General features: G+C 38.6%; 2 protein-coding genes across 3 annotated transcripts; one reads left to right on the top strand and one right to left on the bottom strand.

The window, feature by feature from the left end:
* Positions 1–213: 213 nt before the first annotated feature.
* LOC308135295 (adenosine receptor A2b) lies at positions 214–3775 on the top strand (the record flags this gene model as incomplete). Its single annotated transcript, XM_080503200.1, has 2 exons — positions 214–1015; positions 3480–3775. The coding sequence occupies 2 exons, from the start codon at positions 214–216 to the stop codon at positions 3773–3775; spliced, it is 1098 nt and encodes a 365-aa protein (XP_080359326.1).
* Positions 3776–9334: 5559 nt separating this feature from the next.
* On the bottom strand, positions 9335–14252 carry cyb5b (cytochrome b5 type B). 2 transcript variants are annotated; one of them, XM_080501147.1, is made up of 5 exons: positions 13836–14252; positions 12506–12634; positions 11447–11473; positions 11123–11154; positions 9335–10874 (listed from the first exon to the last, which is right to left on the bottom strand). In XM_080501147.1, exons 1-5 carry the CDS (start codon positions 14025–14027, stop codon positions 10784–10786), a joined length of 471 nt encoding a protein of 156 aa, XP_080357273.1. In that variant the 5' UTR covers positions 14028–14252; the 3' UTR covers positions 9335–10783. The 2 variants fall into 2 exon arrangements, with proteins under 2 accessions (XP_080357273.1, XP_080357274.1); XM_080501148.1 differs by having other exon boundaries at positions 11447–11465.
* Positions 14253–14702: the final 450 nt, after the last annotated feature.

Below are 14702 nucleotides of genomic sequence, written 5' to 3'. Positions count from 1 at the left end.
GCCCTTAATTGAGAGGTTTTTGAGCCTTAACACTTTCCGTCCAACACTCATTATAGCAGGTGTGCAGATAATTGTTGAGGTCGAACTAACCTGCAACTTTCAGACTGAACTCGTGTCACTGCACGTCGGCAATCACACTTTTGATATATTTTAACTTCCCATCAATGTTTGTCCACTTTTCTCTCCACCTGTCTGATGGTTTGTTGAAGAACAATGTTTGTGCCACTGAACCTCACAGCTCCTGACGCATCGAACCTGTCGGCTGTCGAGCCATTCGGTCTGCACGAGCTCACACACCGGACTGTCAAAATCACCATCATCGTAGTTCTGGGCGCCATGATCACGTTGGGAAACATCGCCGTGCTTCTGGTGATCACTTCATCCGTAGCCGGATGGTCGAGAAACTCCCGGTACTTCCTCCTGTCACTCACCGCTGCGGACTCCGCGTTTGGACTGCTCGTCATGCCCTTGAACCTGCTGGTGAGTCTGCTGAAGGACTACACGGAGGGGCCGGACGCTCTCTGTCACCTCGTGGCCTTCTGCAACTCTACCGTCTACTCCACGTGCATGTATTCTCTGGCCTCGATCAGCCTGGAGAGGTACATCGCCGTGTTCTACCCCCTGCAGTACTCCACGCTGTTGACCAGGAAGAGGACGCTGCTCCTGATCGCCTTCGCCTGGTGTTTCCCTCCGTTCCTCCTCATTCCAATATCCTTCCCTCAAGGCATCATCGAGGTCCATTTCTCCACCGCGTCGCTCGTCTGCAACCCTTCCTACTCCACGAATGTCGGATACAGCCTCAGCTTAACGTGCTTCATATTCTTCCCTTGCTCAATCGTCATGACTTATGCAAACCTGAGAGTTTGGTGCGCCGCCAAGAGACAGAGACTCAAGCTGCGCAAATTCGCCAGTGCGCGCAGCAGCCGGCCCAACGTGGCTGCCAGGGTGCTGGTGCCTGTGATGGCAGCCTACTACACCTGCTGGACCCCCTGCATGGCCGTCATGATCTACAATGGTAAGCACAGTAACCGTGTGCGGACTATTAAGTGCAGGCCACATTTTTCCAGGGGTGAGGCGCATTATTTTCTACATAGTGCGTGTTACGCTGTGCGTACAAGGTTTCATCGTGGAAGGTGCTGTGCACACTATTTTTCACAAGTTATACACATTACTTTTTTTTTATCAGATTAAATGGTACAGTAAACATCTGTTTGTGTAATGGATTAATGCCATATATTTATAGTAATTAATAGCAATATTTCACACCATCTCTTTCACACCTGGACATGCCTGTTTGCTTTGATGTTCAGGTCTAGTCAGGTCGCCACAGCAGGGGGGCTGGCTGGCTGGCTGGCTGGCTGGCCGGCCATCTCTTATTCACACCTGGAAATGCCTGCAAGATCTAGGATGAGGCTCGATGGATCATTGCTGCAGCTTCCACACAGTAGAACGGCTCTGATTGAGCAAGTGGGAGTGAGATAGCACTTGGAGGATGCTTTTCCTTCAGTGCATTTAAAATACTTGACTTGGTTACGGCCCATGGTTATTTATTTGCTGAATTAAAACCTCAAGGCTTTGCTCAACAAACACAACAAAGCAATAATCACATTTGCAAAGTTCCAAATATTTTCTCAAATACATGACTTGAGTCATTAACACTAAATTAATATCAACAAAGCACCTCAACAAATGTAGTTTGGTTTAAATACACATAATACTGTGCAAATGTTTGTGTCTATTTGTGTAAATATATCGCTTTTTGCAAATTGAATCAGCAGGACAACTCTGACTGTTGTATGAGGATTCGTTGCTTTCAATGCTCACAGTTTTGGAATTAACTTGCACAGAGGGTGATTTAAAAAAAAGGGTGTCAAACATACAGCAACGGAGTCAAATGTAGGGCATCAAGGGTCCAGTCTGGACCACAAGATGCCATTGATTGAACTTCTATACTGCTTTAATTAGTTTAGCCTCAAAGGGCAGTGCATCCAATTCCAGCTGATTTGGGGTGAATGCAGGGTATATCAGTGATGCAGCAGTAAAAGATTTTGACGAAGTAGCATCAAAACGATACAGCGAGGGAGAAATTGTAAATATGTTTGCTGAAAGCTATGACATGCCACAAAGAGCACTGCGATTTTACACGTTTGTCTATTTTGCAACCACAAGACATTGATTTAAAAAAAAATATATACAAAGTTCACGTCTTTCAAAAACATTTTCCAATAAATGTAAAGTTTTCCATAATGTATTCGTGTTTCTTTGCACTGGCACAAAGGAAAACACTTGCTACCATTTTACTGCTCTGGCCCACTCAAGGTCATATTTTGGCAGTATGGACTACAAATGGTTTGTCAAACATCTTGGATTTGCACAGATTTTCAGAGGATGTAGTCTGGTTCAGATTCTTCTGTCTCTTCATGTAAACCCACGCAGACTTTGTGTTTCTATCTATGTGAAGATCAGGGCTCTTTGGGGCCAACTTCATCACCTCTAGGACCCCTTGCTCTTCTTTATGCTGAAAGTGGTTTTCAATAAACACTGACTGTTATGTTTAGGGTTATTTTCCTCTAAAGCAGAATACATTCAGAGCCAGTCCAACACCTTTCTGCTGATATTACATGATCATCCAACATGTAATATCAAGTGTTACACAATACCAAAACACAATTCTGTAAAAAATAAAATATATATATATATATATATATATATATATATATTTGTTTCTTAATTTGGATATGTATTGGAAATGTCACCCTAATGAGGAAGAAATACGTGTAAATATTGAAACATCCATCTGGTTAATGAGCTAATCAACACTGTTTGGCTTTTATAATTCATAGACATATGGAAGCAGTTGGCCATATGGTGACAAAAAAAATAACCCCTAATTTCATTTTTTTTTAATGGTGTACATAATATATTTTGTGACTTTGACATTGATGCATTATGTGCTCTCGTTTCAATTTCAAATGGAGCTTAAAGTTGGTGCAAAAAGTTTGACTTCAAAAAACTTCTTTCGCCATCTAGTCACAATTCATCCCTTCACTAAACATTCTGTGAATTTTATGTAGATCTATGCTAAGTCGAATGGCTTTTAAGGTTATTTATGTAAATATGGGCATGAATATACAGCTACAAGGCCAGAAGTGTGACTCAGCCGATGATTGGAATAGTTAACAAATGCAAACACTTTCTTTCTTCAAGGAATATACAATAAAGTTTTAGCTGCAACATTTTTAAGTAAATACTTTTTCCAAAAGAGTCTCTATTTAATGGGAACTAATTATAAACTCAGCAATATGAAGTTCAATTGGGCGCAACTCCAAAGTGTGCTGCTGTAGTTTATTCCTCTGTTATGTCAATTGGTGAATTTGACAATCCTTTATCGAGATACAATTCTGGAGGGGATTTTTTTTTTTTTTAATATATATTCTATTTTTTTTTTTTAACTTCATTCTTTGTTGTCTGCCTTCCAGCAGTCTCAGGCAGCAGCATACCAGACTGGATTGAATTTGTGGTGGTGTGGCTGCCGACCTGCAACGGTTTTCTCAACTGCATCTTCTACTTCTGGATAAACCAAAGCTTTCGGCGGAAATTCCACCTGGTGGTCCAGAGGATGTCTCTGGCCATCTGTCCGGAACTCGCCAACACCCTTGGGTACTCTGGACATTCAAAGACCCAGTTTGTATCGGGAATTCTCGACAACAATAACAGTGTCCATGAACGGTCCTCCAGTGTGTCCTCCACCTGCACCATGTTGAGTTTGGCTTAGAACCTCTGGTCCTGAAGAGCACCACTGGCATGGTGGAGGAATTGGTCAGTACTGTCTTCTTTGTGCTTTGTTGTGTAGCGTTGTTGTTTGGTTGCGTCGTCTGGCTGGCTGGACAACCAAGACGACGATGTTGAAATGTCGTCACACAACGTATCAAGGGCAAGATGTGAAGTGTTGGTTTGTAGTGCAAATGGGTAGATACTGAGATGAGATGTGATGGCTATTATTTCAAATGACCACTGTACAGTCTACATCATTATATTCTTAATCTTAAATAATGCATGGTTTTCCCTTTTTTTATTTTTTTATTTATATAAAAAAAATCAATCTATAGACAGTGTTCAGTTAGCTGAAAATGCATCAATTTAAAGTGTATTTAGTTTTTTGTTTGTTTTTGTTTTACTCATTCACTCTCCTGCTAAGATTTGATATACTGTCAGAGACGGTCTCTTAAAACACCTTTTTATTTGTTTTATGATCAGCCATCAAACTCGTATATTACCTGGAAATGCCTGCCATGATTCCGCATACATCTGCATTGTCCATCTTTTTAATAGTGTCCACCATTGCCTATTTAAGCCTGTTGCTTAGGCCAGCATATGACAGACACAGACATTTCAGTCCCATCAGTTAGTTCATCACAAGAAACTGATATTTTAGCTTCTTCTCATATTGGTCGTTTGTGAACGTCACTATCCGATTACAAGCACTTTGAAGAATGAAGGCCATCTCCCTCTTCTTCAATTTAAACTGTGCATCAAAGACCTTGGCATAAAACGGCTCCGAGAAGTTAACCTTTAAGTCATAGCATTTCAGTGTACACAAGGAGGAACGTAATTAAGCAGCTACTCTGGAGAAAGGTCACCACATTTGAGCTTGGAAGATATACCTTGGGGTAACTTCTCTTGACTATGATTATTTATTTTGAAGTATTAAACCCAAGCTCCTTCTCTCATGTTAACCTTCAATATGGATTCACCTTGAGCGACACACGTCTCTAAGTAGTTTTCTTTTACATGAAGGCTAATACTGAAATATCTCAGGAGTGTAAACAAACAGAAATGCAGTCACATTTTATTCAGATTTTTTGTTTTTTGCCAGCTTCAGGTTATTTCTTGTAGTTGCTGGAGCTTGTGCTGTGGCAAATGGTAGTTGAGCATAAAAAGTTGCTGAGCTTAAGGAGGAAACAACTGACTTGATATTATGATTATGTAAATATATTGTTTCTAAATGTTCTTATAAATTATGAAAAAAAAGGATGTTTAATAATATTAATTTGTGGACACTGTATAATAAAGCATTAATGCCTTTGAATTGTTTGTCTTTCATATAAGTGGGTATCATTTTTGTCATTGCAGGATTGCTCCAAGGACGAGGTAAGTAACTTAAGTGCTGCACATCATATTACTATAGAACAGAATGGTTCTGTCAAAGTAACCGGGCATATCCGTGTAACATACTCCAAAGTCTCATGAGGTATTTCACTTCTGTGGCATCATGCACCTGCTTGAGCAGCTCTGCTATGTCGGGCTGAATTCAGTGTGGTTAGATGTCGGGGGACATTTCTGCTTCTGTATGCCGAGCATTTTTTTTTCCAGAACTTGTAGACAGGTACAGAGTGTAACATTGCAATGAGTAGATGCCATTTTTTATTTTTTTTCTTCTTCTTGAAAATGGAGTGTCATTGTGAGAATGGATTTCTGTGTCATTTGTTGACAGGGCTTTTCTAGGTGGATACAATTTCAATTAATAGGTTTTCTACAAATATTCTACTTTCAATCTTGAGATATTCCTGTTGGGCAACTGCGACAGTATATTGGCTGTAGCTGCAAATTTGCATATCTAATTGGAGTCTCTCTTTAACTAACTGGCAACCTGGTCAGAGTACATGAGCTCTACACAACCCATCTAGGAAGAAGTAGGTATGGAAGATGGATAGATGCTGAAAATAGATGTGGACGCCACAATTCCCAATGTGCCACATGGTCTTTTCTCAGTTGTGTACAGACAGAGTATGGTCTTGCATGAAGTAGCTCATCTGAGTTGTTATATTCTGTGTACTTGAGATGAATGAATAATCGAAAAATATAATGCAGCACATTCAAATAGTTTTTTTTAGTCGGACCATCAAAAAAATGTAATTCACTAGGTTTAATTTAAAATGGCGGAAAATTATGACTTAATGTTCCATATGCATGAAATATGTAATCTTTGTGTTTGCACACTCTTCTTCTGACAACCTGTTGACTTATGATGATGAATAATTACATTATGCTAATTGCTACCTACACGAGCCATGTCAGAGTGACATGTGGACTTGAAGTCCATTGGATAATATAATAAAGATGTAATCAGAAAATAAGCTAGTAATGTTACTGCATAATGAATTGGAACAAAGTTGATTGTGCACCTGCTGTTCTTCACAAAGTATTAACAATAGAACAGTTTATATAAAAGCCAACAAATGATTTGTGAGTCAGTTTTATAAAATTAGTGTGTCAAAGTATAAGGTTAGTCATTTTAGTTAAGTACTATTATTTCCTGTTTGAAGATGGGTTGACTCTGTTTCACAAATTAACAGTGAAGTAGTTGTTGGATAAAATAATATACAATGTGAATGGATGTAAAGAACTTGTATATTTAGGAAAATTAATCTTCTCTTGTTTGGGTCTGGTGTCGCAGTGAGAAGATGTGTCAGATTAGCTTTTTGGCTTGGAAAAGTTTCGGTGTGGAGATTGTATGTTCTCCCGGGGCTCATCTCAAAGAAATCAACAGCATGTGTATTCGGGTAGATCTGAGCCTTTCAAGAGTGTGTTATTCTCTCTGTCATGGAATAATGACCTGACACTGACTACAGTGCCCCACATCCCTGAGTTGAGAAAATGTCTAGAGAGAATAGATAATTGGAGGGATGCTGTTGTTTATCATTTAGGCCCATGCTTCCAAATGTTTTTAAATTCAGAAGAAAAGATCACTTTATTCCTTGGGCAAACATGTTTTCATTTGTCTTTGACCTTCATTTGAGAAAAAGCTTCATATATACTCAGATTTTATTTTTCCACCAAACCTTTTAGGCAGTTGTTGGTGCAAAAACCACATGGGAGAGTTTTTTTTTTTTGGGGGGGGGGGGGCAGCATTGTGTCTCTGCTACATCAGTGTACACATATGAAATCAAAACACAAATCTCATTCAGTTTCCATGTTGTCCCCTGCAAACCAATCACTCCAACTCTGCTTCCCTAGTATGTGACCTTTTAAGCAGATGCAGACCTTGTTGAATATCATGTAGCATCTGCTAAGTGTTTTTCCAGCTGTTTGAGGTTTTTGTCGAGCAGGTCTCTCTGGACCCTGGAGTGTTTGTGCATTAGCAGCTTGAACTCTCCTTGTGGATTTCTGCGAGTGGAAATGACAAGCTATCCAGTCATGAGGAATGACGTGTGTCTGTACTGTCTTCTAAGACTTGCTATTTTTTGTAGTCAGTTTATTACCAAAGGTAGACGTAAATGGCCTCGAGCGTCTATTTTTCCCTGAATGCTGAGGACATAGCAATAAACTACATGATGTAATTCCAATTCATAGAATTTAGTTATTAATTGTATAAAAAAATAGGTGATAAATATGTGGATGAAATGCCGTTCATGCACACCAAACTGGTGCAATTCTTCTTGAGATTGAGAGAAATAAATCAATTTCACTTCTGCATTTCACTCAACCACAATACAAAATGTGCGGGTTGCTGTTTTCATCACTGCAGGGCTTTTATGGCTGTTGTAATGATGTATTTGTGCACTTTGCCTATAAAAGCGAACAAATTCAGTCATAATCAGAAATGAGTGTATACATCAGATTAAACATGGTAGTAACAGTATAGTTTCTAGTCTTGCAGCTTCTGGCTAAAGGTAAGCGATTATTGGTTTTGGCTCTTGGTGTTGTAGTGCCATCGTGTGTTTGTATTAAGTATAACATCACAAAAAGTACCGTACAAATGTCTGTTCATCCACCTCGCACAGGAACAAGGCGACCATGCAAACTCCACACAGAAAAGCCTTCAAGTCCAGACTTGAACTGGAAGTTTATTTTACAACTGCGTTATGTTTTAATTTATGGCCGACATTTAGAGGTTCAGTCAAATCTATAATATAACACTGTTACTGATTTCTCATGCACATCAAGTGATTTCTTCCTATATAATCAAATTATGAGTTCTTAACTGGGGAGGTGAGGATCTCGATGTGTTCCACCTGATTAAAAAAGTGTGATTGGATGAGTGAGTACTGATTGGTGCTTTCCATGGTTTGCTGGCCATGAGCACTCTGGTGAGAGGGCCCTTGTGGAGCTTGCTGATGGAAACGCATGAATTTTAAACACCCCTTCCAGCTTTTCTGTACTTATAATTCTCTCTTTTCTATGCAACACAGGGAGGCCGTCATGAACAGAAATCAGTTATTATTCCAGTATTCCCTTGTATCATAGTAAAAAGTGTGAACCCTGAAGAAATTCAATCGGACGATAAAGTGCAAACCCTTCATCCGCTACCTAACTCTAGGAGTTTACATTATAGTTTACACTATATTTGGATTTCTGCCACTCATCTCTATGCAGGATAAAAAGTTGACCAACTCTGTTGTAAATCTGTTTATCACAAATGTGTGTGATACCATGTTCGATTGTCAGCTATTTGTCAACAATGTTCATTGCGGAGATACAAAAACCAGAGAATAGAGTACAGAATGAAATTAAACCTCGTTAAATATTTCATAAACACGGTCTTTTAAATTACCAGTGCTCTAGTGACATACTGCTCAATATTAAGTTCATGAATATTTAAAACCGAAAGAAGACCATATTGTCTCATTCATTATTGCGAGATTCTCCCTAAACCGATCAACCGAGTTGAGGAAAATGCAGTGGAGTTTTTCCTGTAACTGCAGTGGCCCTACGGGGCACAGAGATATCTCACTGCTTCAGAGGCAGCTCCATTCACTCCAGCTGCTCTGAAGGCAAACTAATGAGGGTGTGAGAGCAGATCACTTCTGGCTATAGCTGCAATTTAAGGTGTTAGTTGATGCAGACCTCCAGACTGCTTGACAGTAGTTTCACTCGCTACCCTGTAATTTTGTGTGGGCTTGTTCCCATCATTATTCTTACATTTTCCAACTCAACGGTAGTGGCGGTCGAACTTTTGGCTTGAACAATTCAATTGCGACCATAACATACAATAAAAGTACTTCTCCAGAGCAGCACCAGCTCTACAGTTTGATACCTGGTGTCAGACAGATCAGTCCTGCTTGTAATAACTCTTTTAAAGCTGTGAGAATGAAATAGATGTTGAGAGCTCGCAAATTTAAGCAAACATTTTGTTGTGATTAATCCTGTTCATCAGATGCATGGCCAACATGTCTTCCATTAACATACAAATGCCACACCAACAACACCCAGACTTGAAGCAGGAATAATTGACATCATTCCAATATTCATATATCATTCCTTGTTTAAAATGATAAATTACCAGTCAGGCTCAGTTTAGTTTTTTCCCCAAAGAGGCTTTTATTGACAGGCAATGGCAGTTGAAATGCAAATGTTTTGCTCTTATGTGAAATCCAATTTGAACTTTCACATCAGCATGTCATCACATGTAAAAATAGCAGCAAGTTCTATTCATAAACTCAGGAATTGATGGGTGGTAAATTGACTTCAATGATCCTCCTAACAGTTAAATACACTTTAAAATATCTAATATGGAACATAAAGAATCTTATTTTATATTCAATAAACCTAATGATTTTATAAATGTTACTATGCAAAGATACTTAAACCCAAAACATTTTTTTTCCTTCCAGGAACCAAATTAGCAACCCAGAGAATGCATAAAGATTTAGTTCGGATTGATTATTACCAACTATGGCCCGATACCCCACAATGGCTTTTCATGTCATCTAGTAAGTCCCACAACAGCACCCTTACATAAAACACCCCCCTGATTTTACTGAAGACAAATCAAACTGTGGTACGAGTCACACGCTCCATTCTCCCAAAATGTAAAATGAAGAAGCAGAACAATCAAAATGCAGTGACAAAGCATCAGTTAAATAACAAAGACATAATGAGGAAAAAAAACAAGTCATGATTTCAAAACATAACTCAAATAACAGAAGCTGTTATGTTTCAAAGGTATTATGTCAGTCATTCACTAGCATCTGTTATATCTGGGCAATGAAACGGTTAAGTTTCATATATTGAAACGATCAGGCATGTTGAACATTTATACAAATCCCCAACAAGACTGTAGGGGGGAAAAATGAGGGGGCAAATCAAAACATGTCTTAAATAATCTGTGACAATATAATTCACAACGATTTTCAAAAAGCACCAAACAAATGTTGACATTGTATTTACACAACTGGGAAAGATCATGGGTTTGTAATCGAGTGAAAAATGCGAGAACTGCTTAACATAACTGCAGGAGGGAGGGGATGAACTTAAGTTTTTTTCTTATTGGAGGTTTCATAGTGCTAAATGTGTCTTTTTAACCTGCCTAAGGACATATTCAGTTTATGGAAATTATCAACCGGTATAAAAAGTACAACAGTGACAGCCGACAAACCTGATTTCATTGCAAGGCTTGCAGATCAAATGTCTTTCATTTTGTCTGTAACATTGATATGATGAATGGGGAAAAGGCTGCTGAACATCTGGAGACCAAACTAACTCAAATGCATATGAATGTTTAAGTTAAAGACAACGCTGAACATTAATGACAACAGGCATAGTGGCAGAAAACAGAAAAACAAAGTGAAGGCAGACAATTTAATAAAGTCTCTGTCCGACTATCTATTTGAGGCCTCCTGTAAATGGACAAGGACAAAAGTACTTTATCAAACTGTTCTCTCACTCTTTCTTGTTGTAGACGATGCGACACTCGCGTGTGCGTTCAGTGCGCGGAGGGTTTGGTCAAGCATTTCAAGGCCTCCAGATTAAAAGAATTGCATGAAAAGTAGGATGCTCGCACTCATGAGGACTTGTGTTCAAACACATAATAGCGGTAGACGATGCCAACGACGGCTGCAGCCACTGCAGGTAGCAACCACATGGTCCAGGAACTGCAGCAGAAGAAGACATCAAATCAAAAACACACACTGAGGTGTCCTTTCTCCTCATTTCTTAAAATTCCATTTTCCAATCTCTGAAACGTTAATCTGAAACATCAATATTGCAATAGGACTTTGTTTACAACACACTGCTGTGATCAGTGTTAATTTGCGGCAACCTTTTTTAACTATACGATAATTAAAGTAAAAATACTCCTGTGAAAACTAAACTGTGACACTGGGCAATTAGAATGACTCACCTGGACTCGCTTGAGTTTGTGACTGGTACATCCTGTAGAAAAAATAAGGCATTTGAAAGTGGATTTGTAAGAAAAAGTCAGATAAAAAAAAAAAAAAAAAGAATCCCATTGAAAGTGCACATATGTTAATCCAGTGATTCTTGAAGACAATATCTAGAAAACCCTTCATGAATCTCCTGCTGTAACCACCACAAACCTCTTCACCACCCTTTGCCTTCACTCCATGATTTCACCACAGAAAAGAATTACATTGTGATTTCATTGACTTTTTTTTTTTTCAAGCAATCTTTTGTTTTTAATTAAAAGAAATGTAATGCAACTTACCGTGGCAGTGCTCTTTTTTCTGTCATCCTAAACCAAAAACACAAACATTAAGATCATAGAATTTTGAACAAGTCAATACTGAGAATTTTATTTCAATCAAAATACAGAGTAATTCAGCAGCTTAGTATCGTCTTCATTCATCATCATAATAGTTTAGAACTTTGACCAGTGCTGCTGTTAATAACCAAATTACACCTGTTGTAAAGTATCATTATTCATTCACGATTTCTTTACCGGAGAGTGAGACATCGACGCCCATCAATTCTAACATATAATTTCCCACACCAGTGTATATCACAAAAAAACATGCATGGTGTGAAGTCAGTTTCCAACAGAGACAGACATGATATCTGTGTTGGAATTATGTTGTCACTCAGTCCATCAAAAGTCACTGAAAGGACATCAATGTTCTGTAAGTTTTTTTTTTTTTTTTTTTTTTTAACTGTGAGAACAGTTAAATTAATAATAAACAACAAGGAGGAGTTTGCAGGGTAGTAGACCTCCAGGGAAAGCATCACTGGTTGAAATCAAAGATCTACAGCCTCATTTCAGCACCAGTTGAACTTTGGAAAGTAATTTTTACTCACAACTTATTTTCATTCATCACAGCCAATGAAAGCACATTAAAAAGGGATTTTCTCCAAAGTCTAACATGAACAAAATGTTTTTTGAGTAAATTTCGTTAATCAAAGCTTATACATACCAAGACCAACTTAATAAATGTGAAAACATTCATTAATGTGAGGCTTGTAACTGAGAACCATTTAGCTTTTTTTTTTTTTTACAAAAGACAATAGAAAAAATGAACGTTAAACTGAATGTGCTATAAAAGGGAGATCTAAGCAAGCGTGCTTTAATATATTGTGGCATTCCTCAATAAATCCACCACAATTGTTCACTCTAATTCTTATCAAAACTTGAAACCTTAAAAGCAAATAACCACTGGACCTTCTTGTGATTTCAAGCTACTTAAAATCCAAACAAAATAATCAACAATGGTTTTAAGGAAGCAGATCAACTTCTGTAACAAAAGGAAACCCCAATACAAGTTGTTCTTACCATGTGAACCTCTCCAACGTAGTACTGCTCCAGCATCTCCCTGGCATCCGTGGAATGACCAACATCCTCAAAGCTTTCTGAAGCGTCTGCGCCTGCCTGCTCCAGCAAAACCTCCTCTCCTCCAGGGTGCTGAAATCGTACAAGTTCACAAAGTAGTTATTTTCCCTTCTCTGACTCAAATGCTGGCCGTGTTCCCGAGCCTGATAAACATTTTGTGACAGAAGAAACATTTTATGATTGTCTTATTTTCTTTGCATAATTCAGTGATAGAATAAACTCTTTAAGCGAAAGATCTTTATTTATGATCTGGTTTACTTCTAATTCTTTCCATGGGCTAGGGTCAAAAATGGTTGAGCAACTTGAACTCTGCTCCCTTTACTTATGTACCACATGATTATCTTTGTTGGGTTACTGAGACAGACTGGCTTATTTCACACAATGGCGCCCCGACTCCATTCTTCACAATACATTGGAAATGTTTGAGAACTCGGTAAAACATTTTCAGGCAGCTCAGTTAACGAAAAACAAAAACGAGAATAATTGGCCAAGTAATCCACAATATAACAGAAAAGTGGGTGGTTTATAAAGGGAAAACACAGGTTGTGAGATAGTTAGAAATTGAGGAGCTTCCTTTGTGTCAAGCTTGAATAACTGAAAATAAAATACTGAGAATTTTCTGTTTTTAATGTTTTACTTAAGTTATATAAACAGCACTGCTGGACAATCTTTAATCAGGATTTATGCGCAATGGGATTAAAAACCATAATCGGAGCAGATTTAAGAGACTTTTACAAACTTTAAGGACTTTCCCATTTTGCTGCTTTTCTTCAGATCTAAGGGTATTGAAATAATCATTTCTACTTTTGATTGATAAGCACGGTGGAGCAAAGTATAAAAGGTTAATTAACCACTTCATTCAAGTTAGTAGATGTGCTTTATATGCAGAAACTTGTTTTTTAATCTACATACAAGTCAAACTAGATCTACAACAAGCGCTCCTTAATCATCTTAATGCAAACAACGCTGTCATGAGTGGAGGAACTAAAACTGCTATTAAATTCAGCTAATGTAAACATAAGCTAATATCGCTTGAGCGAATTTAGCATTTCCGAGAATATAAGAGAGACTTTCACCGGAAAACCTGGTTTGACCCGAGATAACGAGCTTTTTTTTGGTTAACTCGAGGTCAGTGCTTGTATTCCGAGGTCGGGATAACAAACACGTCAATACAGTAGTTTGGCACTTCAAGGAAATGGTCTCAGCCAACAACACATAACCAACAACAAAACTTTTGATAGGATTAAAGCTCAAACCAGACAGTGTTACCCACCTCTTCGAGGAAACATGTTATGTCATATACTTTATCGTGGATGATGAGCCATGTGTCATTGCTCATATTGTGCGCTCGGATGTCCTCCAATGTGTAATATTTCACACCACTATCCACCGTTTCTCCATTTTCCTCAGCAGCGGTGCTCTCGGTGTCTGCCTTCACAGACCTGTCGTTAGTTTCCTCTCCCATCGTAGCGTTCTAATCTAAACAGTAACTACAGCTAACTGGTGTTAGCTTCAGCTAGCCGGCTGATGACGGAAGGCTGGGCAGCTCGCTCGATTTATACTCCGTGTGAATACAGTTATCAGTGCTCGGACAGCTTTTAATGCTACCGCAGAAAATAGATACCGCGAATGCCTCTCAAATCTGTTAAACAATGTTGTATTACGAAATCTTCCGACAGCCAGCACCCGGTTCATCAGCAGACATGTAAGCGGACCAATGGCATACTTGTTATTGTGCCACCAGGCGCAAACATGGCCGGCGACCAATCAGAATACGACTTCCAGAGCGTCAGCCAATCAGATTTTACCCGTTTATGATCACGAGACGTGGATGTTTGGCAAAGGTCGTCAAGTGTGCGCAGTCAGTGCGCATGTTGAGAATAATGCGTCACAACTCATAACCTAATAAATATAAAATACTCGGTTTGTCTGAAATTTTAGATATAAGAGAGAAACTTTACATAGTTTTAGAATTTTAGTCGATCTAAAGACTTTTTCCCGATGAGGGTTGCAAGACAGAATTTAGTCCTATTTATTAGAATTTAAGATTGATAACAGAGTTCTAACATAACAGATAATGGAGTTTGTTTAAATCAGCATATTTCTTCGCTTATATTGATAATGTCTCAAGACAGTTTGT

Source organism: Blennius ocellaris, assembly GCF_963422515.1.
Source record: "Blennius ocellaris genome assembly, chromosome: 1".
Classification (NCBI taxonomy): Eukaryota; Metazoa; Chordata; class Actinopteri; order Blenniiformes; family Blenniidae; genus Blennius; species Blennius ocellaris.
Note: the sequence above shows the minus strand (reverse complement) of the source record. Positions and strands in the feature narration are given on the sequence as shown.